At 41.9% G+C, this 22,041-nt stretch overlaps 1 protein-coding gene across 9 annotated transcripts in view; it reads left to right on the top strand.

Annotated features, from left to right (window-relative positions):
• FGFR2 (fibroblast growth factor receptor 2) overlaps window positions 1-22,041 on the top strand; it is an 84,363-nt gene that overhangs the window by 17,149 nt on the left and 45,173 nt on the right. For 4 of the 9 annotated variants that reach the window (XM_052799319.1, XM_052799320.1, XM_052799321.1 and 1 more), the window contains 4 exons: window positions 1,274-1,540; window positions 2,214-2,288; window positions 9,502-9,671; window positions 16,555-16,678. In XM_052799319.1, the coding sequence (XP_052655279.1) occupies window positions 1,274-1,540; window positions 2,214-2,288; window positions 9,502-9,671; window positions 16,555-16,678 (636 nt within the window). The remainder of the gene's footprint in view (window positions 1-1,273; window positions 1,541-2,213; window positions 2,289-9,501; window positions 9,672-16,554; window positions 16,679-22,041) is intronic. The other 5 variants (XM_052799325.1, XM_052799326.1, XM_052799327.1 and 2 more) reach the window with 2 other exon arrangements.

Here is a 22,041-nt window from a genome sequence, read left to right as displayed (position 1 = left end):
GAAAGAGGTGTGTGGTTTGTTTATAGGCACACGCAGTGGTGCACGGTTGGTGCGGGGAAGGATGTGTGCCGGGCTGCGCGCCGGGGAGCAGCTGTCTGCGCGATGCGACCCTCCTCATGAGCATGAAGGCATCTTCTGTTTGCTCCTTTCCTTTATTTACTGTTCGTGCCGGCCTTGGCGAGGCCAAGAGGCTCGTGGGAGAGGGATATTGTGGTTGTAGGGAGAAACCAGTTACAGAAGCAGTCCCTATATCTGGCATGGCTGGAGTGCGTCATAGGTGTGCCGAGCCATCCCGCTGCCCCGGGGGAGATGGTCCTGAGTGCCCGGGGCTGCGGTTCCCTTCCCCCTGCTGAGAGCCAGCCTCCGAAGGGGGTGATGAAGCTCTAGTAACGATAGGCAGATGTAGTTTTCCAAGGATGCTTTTTTGGAAAAAGACTGTGGTTTGACATTCTTCTCGTTATTTGGTTACAAAAGGGAACCCATGGAAGAGCTGTTTTGTTTTGAACTTCTGTGTACACTGTGACGTTGAAAGCTTCGCTTGTGTTCCCGGGGTTCTGCTGTATTCTGCTCAGGAGAGGCTGTGAAATAAGAAACGAGGCAAAAAACATTAAAGGAAAAAGTTACTGTCACTGGGAGCGGAGTTGGCAGGGTAGAAGGCAAATGTAGAGACTTTGGGAAGGGTGCAGGGAGAAAAATAAAGTACATCATATATGCTGTGTAAAGGAACTCATGTTTATTAGCTTAGCTAGTGAAGGGTTTTTTTGGCCATCCTTTTCTTCCGACACAGCTCTTTTCAGGTTTTTTTTTGTGTAAAAAAGCAACTTATAAAATCAGATGGGGAAAGATAAATATTCGTTTGAATCGTAGACCCAAATGCTAAGATATAAAGCTGAATTTGTTTTTTGAACTCCTCCTGCCTCCTCCAAATTCTTTGAAGCCCTCGGGTTCAGCAGCGCTCATCTCCCCAGAGTCGGCTCGCTGTGACCAGCGAGAAGGGTTGTGCCTTTGTGTGGCACTCAGGAGAAGGCACGTGCTAAGACGCTGATCAACAGGGAATGAGCTTTGTTTGTGGTTAACTTGAAAATAAAGCCTATCCCATACCTGCGTGTGGTTCAGTTTTACGAGACAGATTGCTGGGCTAATCTGGATGAAACTTTTTTATTGAACATAACTTGATTTCTGTGGATGAAAAGGGCCTTCACTGACTTTTGTTGGAAATTCTCTCCTTTCCCTTCTCTTTCTTCTTTTTCCTCCTTTCCTTCCACCTTCGCAGAGCCACCAACCAAATACCAAATCTCTCAGCCAGATGTATATTCAGCACTTCCAGGAGAACCGCTTGAGTTGCGCTGTCAATTGAAAGACGCCGTCATGATCAGTTGGACTAAGGATGGGGTCCCTTTGGGGCCCGACAATAGGACAGTGATTATTGGGGAGTACTTACAAATTAAGGATGCTACACCCAGAGATTCGGGCCTCTATGCTTGCACTGCTGTTAGGACCCTAGACAGTGATACTCTGTACTTCATTGTAAATGTTACAGGTGAGTGAGTTAAACACAGGTTTTTGCATGTAGAAGCTGTAAAATGTGATACAAAGGCATATTGTGATATAACGTGAAACAGTCCACTTGGGCACAGCGAGTTGAGCTGAGTTCTGTAGTTATTTCAGGTATTTCCCTCCTTGTCCTGACCCTGAAATGGACTCGGTTTGTATATACGCCTTTTACTTCATGGGATCTGTAGTGATTAACAGCTGCTGAATAGCTCTCTGTTTTATGCCACTATGACAGGATTGAATTATACAGAGTCACTGTGATGATGATAAAGCCATAGAACGAATACAAGTTTTTTCCCCCTGCATCAGAAGAGGAAGAGGGGTGTCCTACATCCTTTAAGTTTAGAGATAAATCGTTCTGGAGACACTCAGTTCTGCTCAACTGAATGTCTTTAAGAAAAATAAAAACTGTAAGTAGAAAGAGATTTTTGGAGTTAGCAAGCTCCCTTTGGAAACTTCGTAGCGTTTCAGGATTATTAGCTAGTTTTTGTGTAGAATTTTATAAGAATAAAACACATTTTGTGGCTGGATTTTCTTTTTCTGTAGCTTCTGCACAACTAACATCTGTTCTCCTTGATCGATAATCTAAGATGTAGCATATTGGTTTATTCGTCTGCAAAATAGGCTGGTTTAAAGACTTGATTATTTTTAATGTGCAGATGCTCTTTCCTCTGGGGACGATGAAGACGACAATGATGGGTCCGAGGACTTTGTGAATGACAGCAACCAGATGAGTAAGTAACAGCGAACTGCCAGAAGTCACTAGCAAGATCCACGTGGAAAATAATGTCCCGTCTTTCGCACTCCTGCCTTCAGAGCTTCTTGATTGTTAACTGCATGGGCTGTCAAATAGTGGTATCTTTGTCCTTTTCCATTTTCTGTTTCACATAGTTCATCAATTGGAAAAGAAAAAGAAAAATAAACTAATATTCTTCTAAACACGCTTTACTGGTCTGTACTTTTTCTCCCTTCTTGCTAGCTCTTCTGCAGTTTCCTTTCTTCTTAAATTGAAGTTCAGTCTTTGTCTGGTTTAGACTCTCACAGATGAACTAACTTTCCCTGAACCTGAGCTGAAATCTAGCAGAAGCAACAAAGATGCAGCTCACTTTGTTAAAAGGTGGTATGGAAACTTTAAAAATAAAATTAAGTAAGTTGTATGAGGCAAATCCTTCAATCCTTAATCTTGGCAGAAATCTCCCTGGGGAGAATAAGTTTGGAGACAATGAGGTTCTTTTGTCTGTAAAGGACCTCAAGGTTTGTCGCAAAGAAAGCAATCCAGCACTAAAACCACATTTTATGTTACTTATGCATGATGAAAATGGGCTAAAAGAGTCTTAAACCTATCCGAATGTTAAACTTTGGTCCCTTTAGAGAATTTGGAAAGCTATTAATAGGCTCTAAATAGAGCAGTTGCTAAGAAAAAAAAAAAGTAAAATTCATATTGGTTCCTTATGCCCCTATGCACTGTTGCAAAATCCCTGCGGTGACTGCTACTTTGCTATCGCTCGTGCTTTGTAAAGTCAATAACAGGCAGAACATAGAAATCCTTCATGGGAGATGTCAGCTAGTTACTGAAGGCAGTAGCAAGGTAGTATATTTGCTCCTCGGCCTGATTAGTAATTGGCAGCTATACTGTATGCTTGAAACACTTGTTCAGATGGTAAAGTACGAGCCTGACTTCAGCTCCCCTCGTTAGTTACTGTTGTATACGACTGCCCCTGGTCTGAAGCTGTGAAACATTAGATGCTATTTAAAATGATATAAGTTCTTAGCTGCCTGTTTGGCCCCTGCCATCTGTTAGTGTGATTAACTGGGTCTGATTCACAGGTGCAGCTTGAAGTGGCTGAGATTAAGCAGCTGGAGGCTGCTCTGACAAAGGAATGCGGTGGCAAAGATAATTGGCGAGTTTGGAAAAGGGACACTGCTTTTAAAAGAAGTTGTCTAGGCAAACCCCACCAACCCAGGCAATGTTAGCGTTCCCCTGAAAAGGACTCGTAGATAGAAATTCCTTTTAGGAAATATCCTATTGTCACCTTAGAGCTTTATTGGTGTTGGTCAGAAAAGGGCTTGCAATATTTTCGGTGCGTTAGCGAAGACAGTTGTGCTTCTAATCCGTGCTGATGGCTTTGGAGATTCACTGTGAGCACAAATGGATTTTGGAAGGGTGTATAGCGACGGAAAAAAAGAAAAGGACCTGATCTCAAGGCAACTATGCTCTGTAATGTCGTGGTAACTATTCCTGCCCTTTCACGCAACAGGGAGAGCTACCCAGTGGTGTCTTCTGTAACACTAGTGATGTTCTTGTAACGTGAGCTATCGTTTTAAGCTACTCTTAATCAATCTTGATTCAGGAGCTGGTGAAAGGCCATTGACAATTTCCGTCTGCCAGGGATGGGGTGTGTACTTCAGCAGGGGTCAGTCACACTTTCCCTGCTCAAAATGAAAGATGCCTCTAGAGCGTGAACGTTTAAACACCTCGGATCGCGGGTTGAGGGCAAACTCTTGCAGCGTAGAAGGGAGGAAACTGCAAGAAGGCAGATTGCTCCTGAGCAGAGCCTTGCACAAACAAGTCCTCGTGAGATTGCTCTTTACAAGGTGCCCGCAAACTTCTGGGGCTTCTTGCAAGCTGCAGACAGGCGCAGGGAGCAGCGCAGCCTTCCTCCCGACGTCTGAGCGCTCGACGGGGAGAGCTGGAACCGGGAGAACGATGGTGGCACCGCGTCCCTGCAAGCAGTCTGTTTTCAATGGAAAGTTGCGTCATAGTAACTCAAGTTGGATTAATACAACGCTGCTGAAAGAGGGTTGTGATTTGGCAAGATCGGAGCTGCGTGAAAGTTAGGGGTGGGAATTGGTATGGTGCTTCTGCAAACCACTGAAGCTTGCGTATCCAGCCTCTCCTAAGCCTTCCCATCGGTATCATTTGCCATTCCCCTTCTAGATTTTATAGCGTGTCCAAAAGGCCGCATCTAATTGAAGAAACTCTTGCAAGACATTGAAAAGCGAAGGAGGAGTTGAGGAGTCGTCCAAGTCCTCCCTGAGCCTGCCATGTGGCAGGCAGTGGTGTGTAATGGTCAAATGCCCTTTTCTGCCTTCTCCTGCCTACATTGGGCAGAGCCTGGGGACGTCCAGGACCTCACAAGAGTCTCTGGTTGCTTTAAGAGAAGTCTTTAAGTGTTTCCTGAACCATGGTTTGAGCTTTGCAGATCTAAAACAATTTAACTGATAATTTACATACAAATTACAGCTGTGATCATTAAGGATAAGCGATGGAAATTGGCCTGGTTATGCCTTTACTGATGGAAACAAAAGGCCATAGTCTTCAAAGGTTGTTGCTTTTTGATGAAACAATTCTGATAAAGTCCAGCTGTCCTGGCATGTTAATTATGATGTGATGAGGCAGGAAATGGCTGTAGTGCCTTCCACAGGAAACTGAACCTTGGCATTCTCATTCCTGCATATTTAAAACTAAAGCAAACCTTTTAGAGCTGTTTTATTTACGATGGTAAGTATCCTTTTAAGCTTTTTTATTTTCTTTGCCTCCGTTACAAATGTATTTTTCAGAGGCCAGGGTTTTCAGATGCAGGCAGAGAGGCTGTTGAGGAAATCTAGTGTAATTTTCAAGGCTGCCCAGAAAATACAACTGCTCTTGAAGTCAGCGGAGGCTGTAAGTGGCTCCGTAGCTGTGAGGAGCAACTCGTTCTCGGGAGAGGAGGGCACTTGCGTGTACACGTGTGCATTTGACCATTTGCCCTGTGTGTATTTTTAAGTAAAAGGCATGCATAGCAGATTTCACTCTGCGTTTGGTGTCCTTTTTAGCTTGACAGATATTTTAACTGTCTGAAAAAACACTGTGGTAGATTTGTTCCAGACTGCATCCTGAATAGCTTTTTATTACTTCCAGCTTTTGTTAAAGGGATTAATGCTTGTGGGGAAGGTGCAGGATTGGTTCCACTGTAAAATAGTCCCCTCACTCCACAAAATGGCTTTGTTGGCAACTCAGTTTTTCCCTTTGTGGCCCTAAAGAGGTGCCTTAGCTTGGTTCTGGAGGACCCGCTCCAAGGATGTTGGCCTGGGACTTCTTTGAGAAAGCCAAGGGCTGATGGTCATCAGTTCCTACTGGCAGAGAAAAGATTGTTGGTCCTCGTTGCCTCATCCTCATCGTGATTTTGAGAGGTACCCTAACTTAAGGGATTTCCATAATCCTGACTTGGTGCTGGCAAGGCAGCAGCTGTTGTGATAGTTGCTCTGAGGTCCACCAACAGTAATTTATTCTGGACCCCTGGGTAGCCCTGAAGATGCCGCGATTCTGCCTTGAATTCTAGTCAGGCGACTGGAAACTTTGTGACTTTTTTTCCTTATCACACTTTAAACAATTTCTTCTGGGCCAAGCAATGGTAAATTGGCACCAGGAACAAAAAGTATCTAAATGTAATCCACATGCTGTTCTTTTCATGCCTTGAAGAATTTCAGAAAGGATGAAACAAGGTTCAAATTCATCAAATCCTGTAGAGTGGAAACCCACTCAAGGGAGCAGCAAAAATTGGATGTTGCCTAGAAGTGTTTTTTAATTAAAGGTCAAATACAATAGTACTGAAAACCTTGGAGGGGGAGGGGTTGATGTGGCCATTTCAGGTGCACTGTTGCCTGCTTGAGGTGCTTGTCAGGCAGTCTTGGAGCTGACTACTTTTGTATTTTTTTGTGTTAGGTAAGTCCAAATAAAAATTGAGGAGTCCTGAAGTGAAGTGGTCCCCTGGGCTGCCTAATTTCAATTTCACATGCAGGAGATTTGCCTGATTAGATATAATGTATTTGCAGTGGAGTGCAGTGTGGGTCAGCAGGATATTTTCTTCACTAATGAGAGCTCTAAAAGCAATCAGGAATTCCCACCCGTTCCCCTGCTGCTCATTACTGCTACGCGCCGGAGTCTGCCCTGTTGTTACTGTGAACTTTTAATAGTGGTGCTACCTAATTCCACCTGTCCTGTTAGCAAAGATGGGATGCGATGGACGCGGTCCGTAAGATGGTGTATACTCGTTAACTGCGTTCGTTACTGGTTTTAGTGAATCTGGATTTGTTCCTCTCAAGACAAACAGAAATAGTAAAAGGTGCTTTTAAGTTAGGATAATTCAATTTCTCTTTATAAATGCTGTGCGTTAATTGGATCAGTCGCTGTATGAAAGCACAAAATGAGGGCGAGTGTTACGGTTTGTGGGTGTTGCTGCCTTTTTTTCTTTTCCCTTAAACATCCTGAGGAGCTGCCAATATACATTGCTACTACCTGGTGAAAAATGGTAGGATGTCTTGAAGTGTTTTCAGACGGTGTTTTCAACATGTGATGTCCGCATGTTTTTCTTCAAGCTCCCCTGTGATTCAGGAGCATTGCAGGTTACGCTGAGGGTTACGGTGCGAGGGAAAGCTTTCCAAGCAGAGTCCTTTCTCCCAGCCTGAGGAGTTTCTTTTCTCCGTGGCACAGAACTGAGCTGCTTCTCTTCATTCCTGCCTGCATCCTCCTGTCCTCTGCTCCCACCTCTTCCATAGAGCAAAGTTTTTCCTCCCCGTGCATTTGTTGTGTACGAGTCTTCTTGGAGCACTTCTCTTCCAGGAGCAGAGTTTTTTAAAGGGTGAGACTTGATGGAAGGGGGTTTTATACGCAAGAAAACCAGAGGATGAGCTGCACTATAATGCAGTAGAAACCTGGCTGCATTGAAGCAGCCTTGTTTGGGGAACTGTTGGTGGCTGGATCCTGACCGACGCGGATGCCCTGGTCCCGGGCTGCACCCTGATGGGAGCTTCTCCCGAGCTCGGTCCATCCCGCCTGGGCACTGCAGAGCAGCGTTGCCGTGGGCGAGCTGTGGGTCCTGTGGTTCAGAGGTTGTGCTTGCCAGTAACTGCGTCCAAGGCTTTAATGCTCTAGACGCGCGAGAAGGTGCTTGTGATGGATGTGACGAGAAGTCACCGTGCTGGCTGCAAAGTTGCTGGGTCGGCATTGCCCGTTGGGGGTCAAATCTAGGCACTCGCCTCTGTCTGAGATACCGATATAACTGGTTCGGATGGTTGACTGGCTTTGACCTGCCACGGTTTACTTTGACTTTGTGGGAATTGTGGGTAGAGCCCGGTAGTGGTCACCTTCCTTACATTGCCTTGTGGAAGATGTTTAGTGGTCCAGAGAAAATACCCTTTTAATGTATCAGTACCAACATGTAATTCCGCCTTTGCCTGGTATACTTGTAATGTAATTTGGTCTTTGTGTGTAGTAGTTAATTCCTTTGGTTGGCTTTGTTCAAAGTGTTCTGTTGTTTTAATGTGATCCTGGTTTTAGCAAATAATGTTAACAGTGATTTTCTTTGCATCCCTAATTCACTTTAGTCCATGTAACAATTTCTTCGTGTTGCAGTTAAATTTTCAATAGTTACCTGATTTTGTATTTTGATTACATGCACAAATTTGCTTTGCTTTTCTACTTCATTAATTTTAACACTAATTGCCACTTCGGGCAAAAAAAAAAAATCACTTATCGTTCTTAGCATCATTATAAGACTTGCTTTCAGAATGTTTTCTTTATACTGGGAGAGACGTTGTTAAAGGATTTATTCCTGTATTTTCTATCCAGCTGTATTTTTATTTAAAGAGGGGGGTAGCAGGATTTCTGAGTTTGCACTGATTGTAAGAACTGCTGTAAATATTTGAGGAACGGAAGAGTTTATTTATAGTGGAGTGTTAGGCTGCTAATGAAGGAAATGAAACAGGGCTGAGAGAAATAGAGTTATTTTTCTGGACCCCTCTAGTCCTAAAAATTCCACGCTAATCTGATTTGCTTCAGGAAAACTCCATTGTAAAAGAAATTAATGTTTCCTACTATTAAACAGATCTTGAATCTTTAACTTTTTAAAAAACTGTTTGGCGAGACAACTGAAGCGATGCCATGAAGATGCTGTGCAATGTAGCCAAAGTGGTCCATGGATCCAGAGCACGGGATAACCTTGTATATGGATCTATCTATCCAAATTTATTTCTGGGAGGGTAAAAACAGATGGGTAGCTGTATGTTTTGTTCTGCTGTGTTTCCTGTACTGGTACGTGACAAGTGATTGCGAACCTGGACGAGAAAGGGGTTTTCCTCAGGCTCCTTGTGTGGGCACGGGCTGGGCCAGGGCATGGCAAGGAGCGAGTGAGAGCCAGGAGAGCCTTGCCAGGAGCCGGCAAAAGTGGTCACTTCAGTAAATACAGGCTGAGAGAGACACTCTCCTTTTGTGCCACGGTGTTGGACATCGCTGAACATTTGGGCTTCGACAGGCTCACAAGAGTGGGAATTCCCTGCAGAATGATAAATGCTATTGCTGAGTTTTGCTGATCCACATTTACTCGTTTGGCTTCTTCCTCTTTCGTTAAGATTTCAGAAATATATTCCATTTGTAAATATATTTTAGTGGTTTCTATCACAGTAACAGCACAGTTCACCTTGCTATGGTATACTGTAAGTTTTAGCGTGCTGCCAGGCAGGTAGGTGGTTTACCCCCCTTCTAACACATGTGGAAAAGTTAAGGCTGATGCTTCCAAAAGGTCTTCTGACTTGGTCTGTCCAGCTTCACAGCCAAGGTCCAAGAATTCACAGTTTACCGAGCACTCACAGTTACTCAACTTGAGGTTCAAAGTGTCTGATCACTTGAGTCTGCTGGAAACTTGGTCCCTCTGTCTTACTTGATGTACACAAAAAAAGGATATCTGTGGTTAATTATTGGAATTTTGTCATAAATTATATACTCAAAGCTGCAGACTGAGCCATTTGCAAAACTCTGGCCAACACTTGTGACATATGATTTCCAGTCCTGTACTCTTTTTAACCCACGCTTAAAACGAATACGTGCAGTGCTTTATGTCTGTGGACGCGGCTGGAAAGGGAGCTCAGTTTCCAAGTACTGATATTTCTGGATGTATCTCTTTGAAACAGGGGCACCTTATTGGACACATACGGACAAAATGGAGAAAAGGCTACACGCGGTGCCAGCGGCGAACACCGTTAAGTTTCGTTGTCCAGCGATGGGAAACCCAACACCAACCATGCGATGGCTGAAAAATGGGAAAGAGTTTAAACAAGAGCATCGTATTGGCGGATATAAGGTAAGATCTCATGATGTGATTTTGCAATTTCTGTTCTTGACCAGAAGGCTGTAAAAAAAACCCCAACTTGCTGAAGTCAACAGAAAATCTTTTAATGGCCTTGGATTGAATGTAGAAGCAAAAAAGTAATTGTTTTCTTCTGGGGAAGGGTGGGAGGTTTCTTTGGCGGTTACTGAGCACTAATTCTGTTTGGGTGTTTTTTTTTTTTTTTTTTTTTTTTTTTTTAACTCAAATTCAAGCTTGTACCATAGCAGTGCAACTAAGGATTATTTATAGAGATTTATTTGGAAAAGACTGACTTTGCAAAGCAGAGTAAGACTATTTGCTCTATTTGTTTTCAGCTGCATTGTTAAAAACATGACCATCCACTCTGGTGACTGTAAGCAGTTTAACAAAGGAAGGGTTGGAAGTCAAAAGTTATTATTTTCTATAGAGTTTATGGACTGTGAAACTGAAATGGGAAGCAGAATTTGAGGGAAAGTAGCAGCAATTACTTACAAGGGTTTGTTTGAATTTTAAACAGCTTCAGATTAGATGTTTCATTCTAAATTGGTGGTTACTGATTAAGAGAGAGTTTTAGGGAGGCCTGCTATCTCTGTGGGTTAGTACATGGACCTTTAACCTCCTGGTATCTGCCTAGGTCAGGTCAGAAGTCAGGATTCGGTCATCTTATCCTGCTCCTCCCAGGGAATGGGAGTGCGTGACTTTGATGGCAAATTGCTGTTTGAGCACTACCCTTGCCGTCCTGCCCTGCATTTTTGAGTTACCTTAGCCTCTTCTGCGGACCTTCTGTCAGTGGCTGCCTCGTGTACCCCACACCTCGGCAGCTTCTCTCCAAAAATGAGAAGTTTCCGAGTTAGTTACCGTGTGTCACGGTTGTAAGCCTCAGCTTAGAACTTCTGCTGAGGAGCTCAGAGCAATTTGTAATGGTAATTAAGACTGAAGTTAACTGACTTTGCCAGACGATGCAGTAAGCTCAAGACCGAGTCCTGGGGGCTGCCTTACCCCAGCGATTGCAGTGATTTCGGGGTGCAGCGTTTTGCGATGCCCCGATGGAGCCAGGGTGTGTGTTTCTTCGTGTGCTGTTGACTCAGATCCTGCTTGGTACAAAAAAAAAAAAAAAATGTTTTCCAGTGCAGAGGAGGACAAGCTGTAGTCTCCTTTCCTCTCTAGCTAGATTTACTGTACAAAGTGTCAATTTTTCCAACATTTGTGTTAGCAGAGAGCGAAGCCCAGAAAATCTCCCCGCATGAACGCTAATTATCTAAGTAGACTTTTCCATCTATGTTTGCTTACACCATAAATTACTGTTGCTTATGAGTGTACACCTGGCAACACCTTCCGCCTTTCATAACGCTATGGAGCGTTAACGGATTGGCTACAATTCATTGATTTTCACCTTTCTCGGAGCTTTTTTAAAAACAAAAAAAAAGCCAATTAAAAAAAAAAACCACCCAAACTAATCCTGTCTTGGAAAATAATAGTAACTGTTTCGGTACTAACTGAGACGTTGTTTGAACACTTTACATCTCACGAAGGGGAAATGCAGATATCACTCTTGAAAACCGTGAAGGAAAATGTGTGTCTTGCAAGGCAGGATGGAGATACCTGATCTCTGGTTTGGGAGGATGATCTCTGGCGGGGTAAATCAGCCCATGTGGGGCTCCGTGCTGCCACTGCTAGCCTGTGTTAGAGATCTGGGCGAGCTCATTTAGACTTGTGCCCATTAAGTGGCACAAATTAAATTTTTGCTCATGTGTATTAAACGTATACAATTTCCTAGGTATGTAGGTACTCTGGGAAGAAACCACAGATGCCTGTTGCTAAAGCCAGCTGGATAAGTGAAGTATATACCTATAATTCTAAATCATAACTTCTTACATCTTTTCAGTCTAAAGGAAAAAAAGAGGGGACACAGCTGTGGATTTTAGACTTTCTCGTTGCTAAGAAATACGTCAAATTTTAAATGATCTGGTAGCACTTACTTATCATTGTCATTCTGCTTACCAAATCTCTATATATTCTAGATTCTGTCAGTGTTATGAATAACCATCTTTTTAAGGTGGAAGCTTGTTTTCTGTGAATGGGTGTTAAAGAACGAGGCCTCCAGAGCTTCTGGAGGCTGTGTCCTCTTCTTGTTAGAGGAGCAGGATGAGGTCACTGTGGGCTTATTCAAAATTATTCCAGAATAAAGAGAGGATCGTATTTTCTTGACACCTCTATACCGACAAACTTGTAATGAAGGAATCCTTAGAAAGGACTGAGTCTTTCCGTGTTGGTCTGTGTTCAGCCAGATACCACAGCAACTCATGATAATTCTTGTACGCTAGCTTGTCTTGAATCTGGGCATTGCTATATGTAAAGCATTTCTGCTGGAGACCTTCATATTCATAATGCTTTGAGCAACTAGAATAGCTGGAACCAAACTTGGCCATATCTGCTGTCACCAGTTGATGTAACGCCATCCGTCCCTTTCGGAAAAGGCAATCATCCTTTGAAGACTTTAAGAACAAAGTAGAGGGAAGGAAAATGTGAAGCTTTCCAGTAATCCTCCAGCCACCTCTCTCCTGCTGCCTTGAGCTAAGAAATCCTTTCTTTGTATTCTCTTTATCACAATCAGATAGTGACCTGTAGCACTTTGTCCCTCAGACTGGGGAATGTCTTGAGTCAATTTGCACTCAGGCAGGCTAGCAGAAGGGTGTATGTGCTAGCCAAGATAGCTTCCAGAGCGAAATTCCTCCACCATGACTAATTCTGGGTGGTGAATTTCAAAATCGAACGTTTTATGATTTCTCAAGGTATGCGCAAAGTTCCTACAGTGAGGAGAAGGGGATCAGTTATTGAATGTTTAAATCCTTTTTAGTCTTTTTTTATCTGTCTCTAAAGTGATGATAGTTCTTGCTTGTGCATTTAAAGGCATTTTATGATTTCTTTGAGTGAATAATCTAAGTCCTCTATGAGACACCACAGGAGCCTGTACTTTTCTGTACACCACCCAGAAAGCAAATGTACTTCTATCAGTTGTTACTGTTTAAGTATTAACAGGTGTGTGTTTTCACATATGCATTTTGATAAGCTTCATCACTACAGTTGTCTTATACACATTTAAATCCAGCCAGGTAAATACAGAGTAAAGAAAGAGTTCTGACTCTATAGGAACTGTAAAAACCTATAGCTTTTGTATAGACATTCTAGACTTGTTCTCTCTGCCTGAGAAGTACCAGTATATGTGTGAACTGTGCTGATTTTGTGGGGAATCATATTTTGGTTTCTAATCCTTCTTTCTTTTGAAATTCATTTAAAATTGACCCCATTTTTTTGCTAAGTGATAACTTTTCATGATGTATCTGTTCACTGAAAACACGTATTTTAAAATTAAACAGAACCGTCCACAATTTTTTATATGATACTCCAAAAGCAAAATGTTTCTGTGAAACACTGCTTGGTCTTTCCTAAATTTCTGACCAATGTTTCTTGGCATTTTGGTTCCAGTTAAGGCTTCCCACCTCCAAGGCACATCTTAAGGGTATGGTTGTATGCATTCGATATTGATAATTTAGTTTAAAAATTGAATTGTTTGGAGAGACTGTTTGGAAGAATTGGTTAAAAATTTGATGAAGAAGATGGCCAAAAAAAGCACCTCAGTAACTTGCTAGAAGTGACCATACCTGGTCAGGAAAAAAACATGTTGAGATTATATTTATTATCTCAATAAAGTATCATTTTTGGGTATGAAGCTCAGATAAAACATGAAAATAGGTATTGCAAAGCAATTAAAAAAAAAAAAGAGAGCAAAAGCAGTTATTAAACTGTGTCAACAAAGTGTCTGAATGGTCAAGCTGTGATTCAGGATGCTTGGAATGTGGTTGTTCCCTGAATTTCCCTATGTCAAGAAAAGGCAATGACAAGTTGGCAGGGCTACCCTGAAGACCGGGTGATGGAGTGGGTGGGACTGGGTGGGTTTTCTCCAGGATTTTGAAAGAACTTGATATGAATTAGGGCTTCAGGGAATCAAGCAGTAGAAATAAGAGGATAATAGCTAGCAAGGAGCTAGTCAGGTTGGAGAACTGGAAAGGTTTCCTACAACTGATGAATCTCTGGCTGTGGACGCTTGTCCTTTTCTGGACCCCGTATGCCTGGTGAGGATGCTCCCGCTTTCAGCGACTTGCTGCTGCCCTCGTGTTTTTTCCTAGTGGATTAGTTCGCATGAGCTCCCTAATACGTTCTGTCTGCCAGACGAGCTCAAGTCACCTATTTAAACAGCTTAAATGGACCCAGTTGGTATTACCCAGGGAAACTTGTAAGGGAATATTTGGAGAGCTGTAGCACCGGTGTCTTCAATTAGAAGGGCCTTAGTCAGCAACCAGGAAGGACCTAATGGCTTTAACCTGCATTACCAACGAGACCATCGATTTGCAACTTCAGTCACAAGGGTGGGTTTTTTTTTTTGTTTGGTTGGTTGGGTTTTTTTCCCCCCAAATGAGTATCACATCAACAAAGCTTGTACAACCAGAGTGTTGCAGGCTGCGTGGTTGCGGGGATGCGGCAGGACTGTCGCGTGTCTGGGAATGAAAGGTTCAATTTGGGAGTCTTCAACGGGAGAAGATGCCGTCGTCCCCAGCAAAGGGGAGTTTTTCTGGGCTTTGCAATGCTGCACTTGTAACCCGAAAGCACTAAGCCAACAAGCTCAATCTAGTTGAATCCAGATCCGTGACATAAATCCAGTTGTGTGATGATGTGTCCTAATGCTTTGGGCCTCTACAGCAGTTGTTTAGCTTAAACTGAAAAGGCTTAAGCTGTTGTTTTGTTATAAAGATATTATCTCTTCTCATTGGAGTTACAAGAAGGGAAATTGCACAAATGCTTTTTAATATTGCCATCCAGAATATCCACTTGTGGCTGTGAGTTGGTTATGTTTTCTTATTGAATGCTAAACAATTTCTTGTGTTTTCCTATCAAATTAATTACTTACAGCTTGTTACCAGCTTTTATTTTGTTTTAACTTTCATGGAACCATGATCTGTTCCTCCTGTTCTGCAGTCAAATTGGTTAAAAACACTTGCTCTGATTCTGAGAAATGTGATGTAACTTGTAATGGCAGAAAGTTCGGGTCACTTTGACCAAGACACCTCAAAATAGCTCATAAAGAAGTGAAATATTCAAAATATGTAGCTGTTGTATTTGTTATTTGCCAATGGTTTATGACAGTAGTTCTTCCTGACCCAAACTTCGACTTTCAAGGTTGCTTAGCAGAATAATGGGACAATAAAATAACCCTGATAAACTCTTTCTAGCTTTACAAACTTATTTCTTAGCTCTTCATAGTATGAAAAAAAGGTCAATATATAGTTTTGATGTATACCGTGGGGGTGGGGCTGGGGAGAGGAGCTGTAAGTTTGGGCTGGAGATTTTGAGGTTGTGTCACATTTCTGTGACATTAGGTTAGCATCCATGCCCTTCGCCTGCTGCTGAAGTCTCGTCTACATTTTCTTTGTTTTTCAAAGCCCACATGGCCAGTCATTAGCTAATATTATTAACCCATAACTGGACAATATTAGTAATATCTAGCTAATTACTACCTGGGGGGACTAGGAAAGCCAGGAGCCCCTTACAGAGAGGACTCTTCTTCCAAGCTTTGAAGTGAAGGCATTTTTATCTCCAGCAAGTGTGAGGGCTAAGCTCTTGGCACCGGGGATGCAGCCCTGCACAGCCTTTTCCTGCTGGATAAGGACCTACACAACAGTCAGGCACGAAGCAGGATTTCAAACCTATAGCTGTAATGATCTTTTAAGAATGTATAGTTACTGGAAGTGTCACTGAATGGTCCATAAATTTTTCTGGTATACTGCACTGAATTACTGCTTTCCATTTGGCTGATTAAAATGACTGTACCAGATTGTATTTTTAGTCCATTTGCTAAAATACGTACTTTGCAATTTAAAAGTTGTACATTACAGCTACATAATGTTAAGATCTTTGAGCGCTTTGTCAAAAATGTAATGCTAAAACAAGGGATTAGTGGATAGCCAGCAAAAGGTGATTTTGGGAGCCAACTTATGATGCAGGAAATATATATGTGTACCGGATGACTCTATATCCTTCCAGTATTGGGCTGGATCCTATTTTCTGCGAGACCAATGCCAACGCTCATTTTGAGTTCAATTGGGAACAGAATCAGCACCTTGAATACATTCTTATCCGAGAAGGATTGTATGAAATAAATGTATATCCTTATGCTCTGTTTCCGTGAGGATTTTCTTCAGGCATTTTCCTTGAGGCAGCATCTTCGTTTCTTTCTTGTGGTACCCCAGAGGAGCAAGAGGTGTGGCCGCTCTGTGTGTCTGTGGGAGGGATCCCAAACATTGCCCTTCTGTACTTTGTTTCTCCAAAACACGGGCTGTGTAATTGAGCTATTAGAGAAAGACGGAGACTTAGATGTTAGGGGATCATATCCATCCCATATTGCTGGTGGGTAGTTAATATTATCAGATGATTGTTTGGAGACAGATGGGAAATATCCTGAGGGTGTGAATTTGCTTTAGAGTGGATTGAGAGGTAAAGCCTGGTAAGACAACTGCCGCTAATTGGTGCCATCGTCGTAAGCCTGGTAGGATTGAGTGTGCACCGACGTCTGCAGTGCTGAGATTGGGGACGAGGTAAATTTATAGCAGAATGCGTGAAGGCTTTCACTGCTGCAGCCGTGCTCTACCGGATCAGGCATACATAAAGTATTTCAGTGTCCAGAACTGTCAAAAAAAGCACGGAAGAGGCTTTTAAATGTGGATTACAAAAGGTTAACTATTCAGGAAACAGTTCTTTTGGAGGGGGAGAGAGTGAAACTATGCTAGTGAAGTTCCCAGCCTCTCTGGTTACAACCCGACAGGTCCGCAACCAGCACTGGAGTCTCATCATGGAGAGCGTGGTCCCGTCTGACAAAGGAAATTATACGTGCATAGTGGAAAACCAGTACGGATCCATCAATCACACGTACCATCTCGACGTTGTTGGTAAGTAAAACTCTGTCACGTGGAAGACAATGTTTTTAATTGTTGAGTTTCTCTATTAAAACATTTAGAACTCAGCTGATACATTTTGCATTAATTTTGAAGATGATTTCACAGTAGTCTAAAGATAAGATTTCACTACATAACCAATTGCTACATAACTTTATATATTCATCTGTCTCACTCATGTCTGTAGGACTAATCTATCCGGGCCTTGGCAAAGGTGTAATATCCACGTGTGCAAGTGGATTCTTGTTGCTGTGATACACCTACAAGCTTACCATGACGACCAAATAATAAATACTGATGTAATTTTAATCATTAGTATTAAAATTGAATTATTGCTTGTACAATTATACTAACACAAATTTTAATAACTGCAGTTATGAAAACTGTCAAGTGATCCTCTAGATTGCTGTTACGATAGTTGAAACTATTATTATTATTATTTTTTTTTTTTAAAAGTAGATATTGACTTTGGTGAAGCTAGTGCAGATCTGGAGCTTCAGGAAAGGTACTTTGCATTCACAGCAGTGTAACAGGGGTCCATCCATAGCCTGTTGTGTGGGCTCTGAGCAGTCCCTGAAACACAGATGACAAAAATGGTGAAGTGTTTTACCTGAGGACAAATTGTAAAGAGCTGTGTGAATTCCTACTAGTAGCAAAGCTGTGATTCAGCAGGACTATTAAGCACATGCTTAATAACGTTAACTTAATAATACCAAAATCCTGTTGACTTTAATAAGGCTTACACGTATTTATTTAGGTGCTTAGCTAAATTAGGGCTTGAAATCTCAGGAACCAGTTCTATTCACCCCTACTCTTGCTGATTAGCCTGGATAGGTGTGAGCAGTTTTATTGACTCTGAAGGCATTGCTGTCCAAAAGTAATCAGTTTGACTGTTACAGTAGGACCTGCTGGTAGTACCTTTGGGGATCTGAGCTGCAGTTTCTGAAATATGTCTTGATTGGGCTTTGCTGTCTCCAGGCTTGTGAGGCGATCGGAGCGTCACAAGCTCTGTGAATAAAACTTTTGATCAATCGGTATTGAAAGCAAAAACGAATTTGATTATTGTAAGCTGGTTTTGGCTGGTGACTGACAGCCCAACTTATCTTCTGTGGAGAATCTTACTGTGAGTTTGGGTTTGTATGACCAAAACAGTGACAAAATTTTCACTTCCCTATTTCCTGATTGATTTTTACATGAACAAAAATGCATCCCTCGCATTGTTTTGGATGGTCTTTAAAAGTAGTGCCTTATTTTGTCTGGGACCACTTAAACCTGCAGAAACCCCCAAATCCAAAAGAAAACAAGTGCCAGCTTCTCAGGCAGCAAGAAATGAAAACATTCCCCATGAAAATGCCAGCAAGAGCTAACCTTCGTGGAGCAGAGGAGGAAGAAGATAATTTTGTGATGGGGATGCTGTCAGGCTGAAGCCATACCACAAGCCCCAATACGTTTTAAGTCTTCAAAGCCAGTCTGTGAACCACCCAACTCACCTGTACTTGGTTGTAGGTAGTCAACACTGAAAGCAGTGAGGATTTTTGGTTTTTTTTTGCCGTGGCAATATTTTGTCATCCTCGGTAGAGTGAGCTATGGGTATTGTTGAGGTGAACCGAGCGACTGGCAAAGCCATTTTCATCTGAACACTTGTTTAAACAAAGTTTATGGAGAGTGCAGCAGCAATGGCTGCCAGAGACGGCAGTCAATTGTGTTCTGCGTGTCTCTGTCCTCTGCCGACCACCTTGTCGGAGGACGTGGGCTGCTCGCGTGGGCTCGCCAGGAGCAAGGCTCAATTTACAGAGCCTGGCCCGGAAAGAATGTAAGGAGATGATGAGTTACGGGATTCTTGGAGGTTTTTTGGGTTTGGGTTTTTTTTTCTTAATCCTTTAGGGAGCCTAGATTGACTCAACTTTGGTTTTGCTTAAAAGTCTTTTTTAGTAGGCTGCATGGAAGGAAAAAGCCAGTTTTGCAATATTGGGAGTTTTCCTTGCTGAAACAAAATTGGTTAAAAATTCCCCTTCCCTTCTCTGTCCCCTGCTTCTTTTCCTCGTTACTACCCCAGTCCCAGTCTGGCATGTTTCATGTTGACTGTAAATTTCTTCACCCATTTTTCTAGCAAATGTGTTCGTCGATGATGCGGTCACTTGAGCAAATATTTGTCAGAAGCCCTCTCACCTCCTCTCCTGCTTTGAGCCTTTTGAATGTCTTACATTGAGGAATATTATGCAGAAGTTTATTTTTCCTGGCAGTAAATTATAGTGACCTGCATGAATGAATGGAATGGTAATAAGGATTATGTCATTTATTTAAATGTCTATTCCTTTCCTGTAGAGAGGCAGAAAAGTAAATAATGAGGTTTTTCAAAAGTGACTGGTGACTTGGGGTGCTGCGTACCCAGCTGATGGCACCCAAAGGAGCCCTGATTTTCCCTGGGCAGATATTCAGCATTTTCTGATGCTTGGGCCCTGTGAGATATGAAACCAGAAGTCCAAAGGTGACTTTTGCAAGTCACGACCTGCATTTTGGAGTTCTGCGTACTTAATAGTTTTACTTCCTTTTGCATTTAATTTGATCAGTTAAAGGGTGTATTTGTTAGTTTACTTTGAAAGCATACGTATGGGAATGCGCACCCGAAGATACCAGTGTTGAATTTACTGTGCGTCTCTCAAGAGATACGGCATTGGGACTTTAACCTAAAAAGAGGATTGATGTTAGAGAGCTCAGCCATTTCTGAGTTGCTGAAAGCTTGTAATAATTGTGGAGGTTGGGCATAAAATTGCTGAAGCAGTAAATTAAGGCTGGCCAGAAGGGGAAATGCTGACCGTTTTTCTAGTTAAGACAGTTCTACAGAAGTTAATTTTGTGGGGTTTTTTTTTCTGTTTTCATATGAATTTTCAGTTCCCACGGGGTTGTGGAGAGTTATGGATGTTTGTTTAGAAGCAATTGCATATGTAGACCGCATCTTTCAAACTTCAGGTTGTATTTTTAGGTCAAGTTGTGTGTGCAAAACTGTTAGTTGAAAGCCTCTGAAATTGCTTTTCCTATATGGTTTAACTGGTTCCAGAGTTGATTAAGTGTAAGTAATAGCAAATGGTATTAAACACAGTAACGTATTACACTAACATGAGCATCTGACTATATGGTGTAATGTAGAGAACCCTCTGATTATGTCACAGATTTGGGAGGTATCCCAGCAAAAATCCTGCCAAATAATGACACAGTGCTAGTTAGGAATATCCAGTATTACTTGATGCCAATAACTTTCCAAACCTTGAATTCTTTTGACAATTAAAAGCCTGGAGCCAGCAGGGCTGAGTAGTTTTCAGTCAGAATGTAGGTGTGAAGTATTCTCGTTTTTACCTTGTAATTACTTGCAAGAACCCTCTTAAAATAGTCAACTCAGCTCAGATGGTCTCATTCAAATTTACAAACCTGGCAAAACCATTGCACTGAATTTTTTACAATGGGAGTAGAAAATACTGAAGAAAAAAGCAGCAAGTCGTTGGCAGCCTCTCTACATTGCACAGGATACTTGTGCATATTGGCAGTGTTAGTGGGGAATTGCCCATTTGAGTTGGCCAGGATGTTCTGTGTTGGACAAAGTTATTCTTTAAATGTTCGGGACACCCCAATCGACTGCCTTTTCCTCTCTCCTTCTCCTCCATTTCAAAACAAGGACTTAAGCAGCCTGCTTTGCTCAGGGATACAAATGTGTTAGATTGCAGTAGCGGCAAATGGTGGCGATACAAAACTCTGTGAGGATCCCGTGAAAGGGAGACGAGTTGATTTTAGCTTTTTATTGGAGTACTACCCAGAGGCTTCAATTAATATCGGATACTTATTGTCCAAGGCAATGTGCCAGCGCGCGGTAATTGCTTACAACCGAAATGCGGAGAGGCCGGGAGAAGGAAATGTCACTGTCCATTTTATAGATGAAAAACCGAGCTGTGGAGTGATGAAATTTCTTGCCCTGGGTCACACAGGAAGCTGGTGGCAGAGCCAAAAAGTAAAGCTGGTACTTGAATCCTAATCCAGTACCTTAATTAAAAGAATGTTCTTTCCCTTGTACAGTTTAGCCCATCAGCTGTTTTTCTACATGCAGCTGAAGTGCCTTTCTCTCCTTTTGTATTTAACAGTAGGTGGAAACTTGCATTTTTATAGTAAGCTTACTAATAGACTAACTCCATTCTCATTAAACATATATAAAGTCATGCAGTCTTAAGGGAGAATGAATGAAAACGATGTGGTTTTCACTTATGAGTTGTATTGTAGTGAATCCGGGTTGTAGGAAGCAACGTGGGAATGGAGCCACTGAGACTTGTATATAATTAGATCACTCTTGGATTGCAATTATCGCTAGAGTACAATTTCAGCAGCGGCAGTTCTGTTTAAACATGGAAGTAACTAATTGAATTTATATTTTAACGGCAAAAAAAAGGCTAGTCTTTGAACAGTCCTAGTGCAGGTAGCCATTTCTGTCCTATTTAAAGTCATCATCCAGGGAAACAAAAGATGGTTTGGTTTCAGATGAAGTTTGGCACATTACCTCATTTACTGGGTTTTATAAGCAGCTGCTACAGCACGACACATCTTCCAAGAATGTATAAGAAGACCCCGCTGTTTACTAAAAAAAGGCACATAACTTGTCACAAATATATTTTTTTAAAAAAGTCCTTTTGCAGCCAGTTTAGCTGTACTTTGACCAGCTTCTTATTTGCCTAACAGCTATGCTTTTGGTTCTCATTACTGAGGAGTGAACTCCAGAGGTGGCAGAGTACCATGCAGTTGTTCCTTAACAGTATTCGTATTTTCATATGAAAGCAGCGTGAGAATAACTTCTCATCCAGGAAGCATTTTAAATGACTCTTAGTTTAAAGCTCGTGCCCCAGAAATCTCATGTATGAGTGGTTTTACTGACGAGTATGCAGAAAAACGCTTTTATTTTGAACTCTGGGAGGTTTTAGAGGGTTTTATGATGAATTTTACTCTTGCTTTTTACAGGACACTATTAAAAAAAAAATTTGATTAAAATGGAATCAACTTTTTGCTATTGGTACTTCACTGTTTAGATTTTCCTTAGTTTAGGCAGAATACAAAACTTTGCCTTTGTTTCTAGTCAGTTTTATTTTTGGATTTTCATGTGCTCTCAGAGTCCCTAGCTGCAAACATGGCACAGACACACAGATTATTTTTTTTAAAGACATGTTTCCATTTTGTCATTCCCTGATTCCTAAAAACATATGGGTTGTTATTTACTTTTTGCCGAGGTTTGTTTTGTCAAAATAAAGTTCAGAATTAGTTTGACTTAACTCTAGTATGTTCCTTAATTTCCAAAGAATTATTTTTAGGATTCAGGTTACATA

This window comes from Harpia harpyja, chromosome 10, assembly GCF_026419915.1.
Source record: "Harpia harpyja isolate bHarHar1 chromosome 10, bHarHar1 primary haplotype, whole genome shotgun sequence".
In the NCBI taxonomy this organism is placed as follows: Eukaryota; Metazoa; Chordata; class Aves; order Accipitriformes; family Accipitridae; genus Harpia; species Harpia harpyja.
This window is presented reverse-complemented; position numbering and strand designations above follow the sequence as displayed.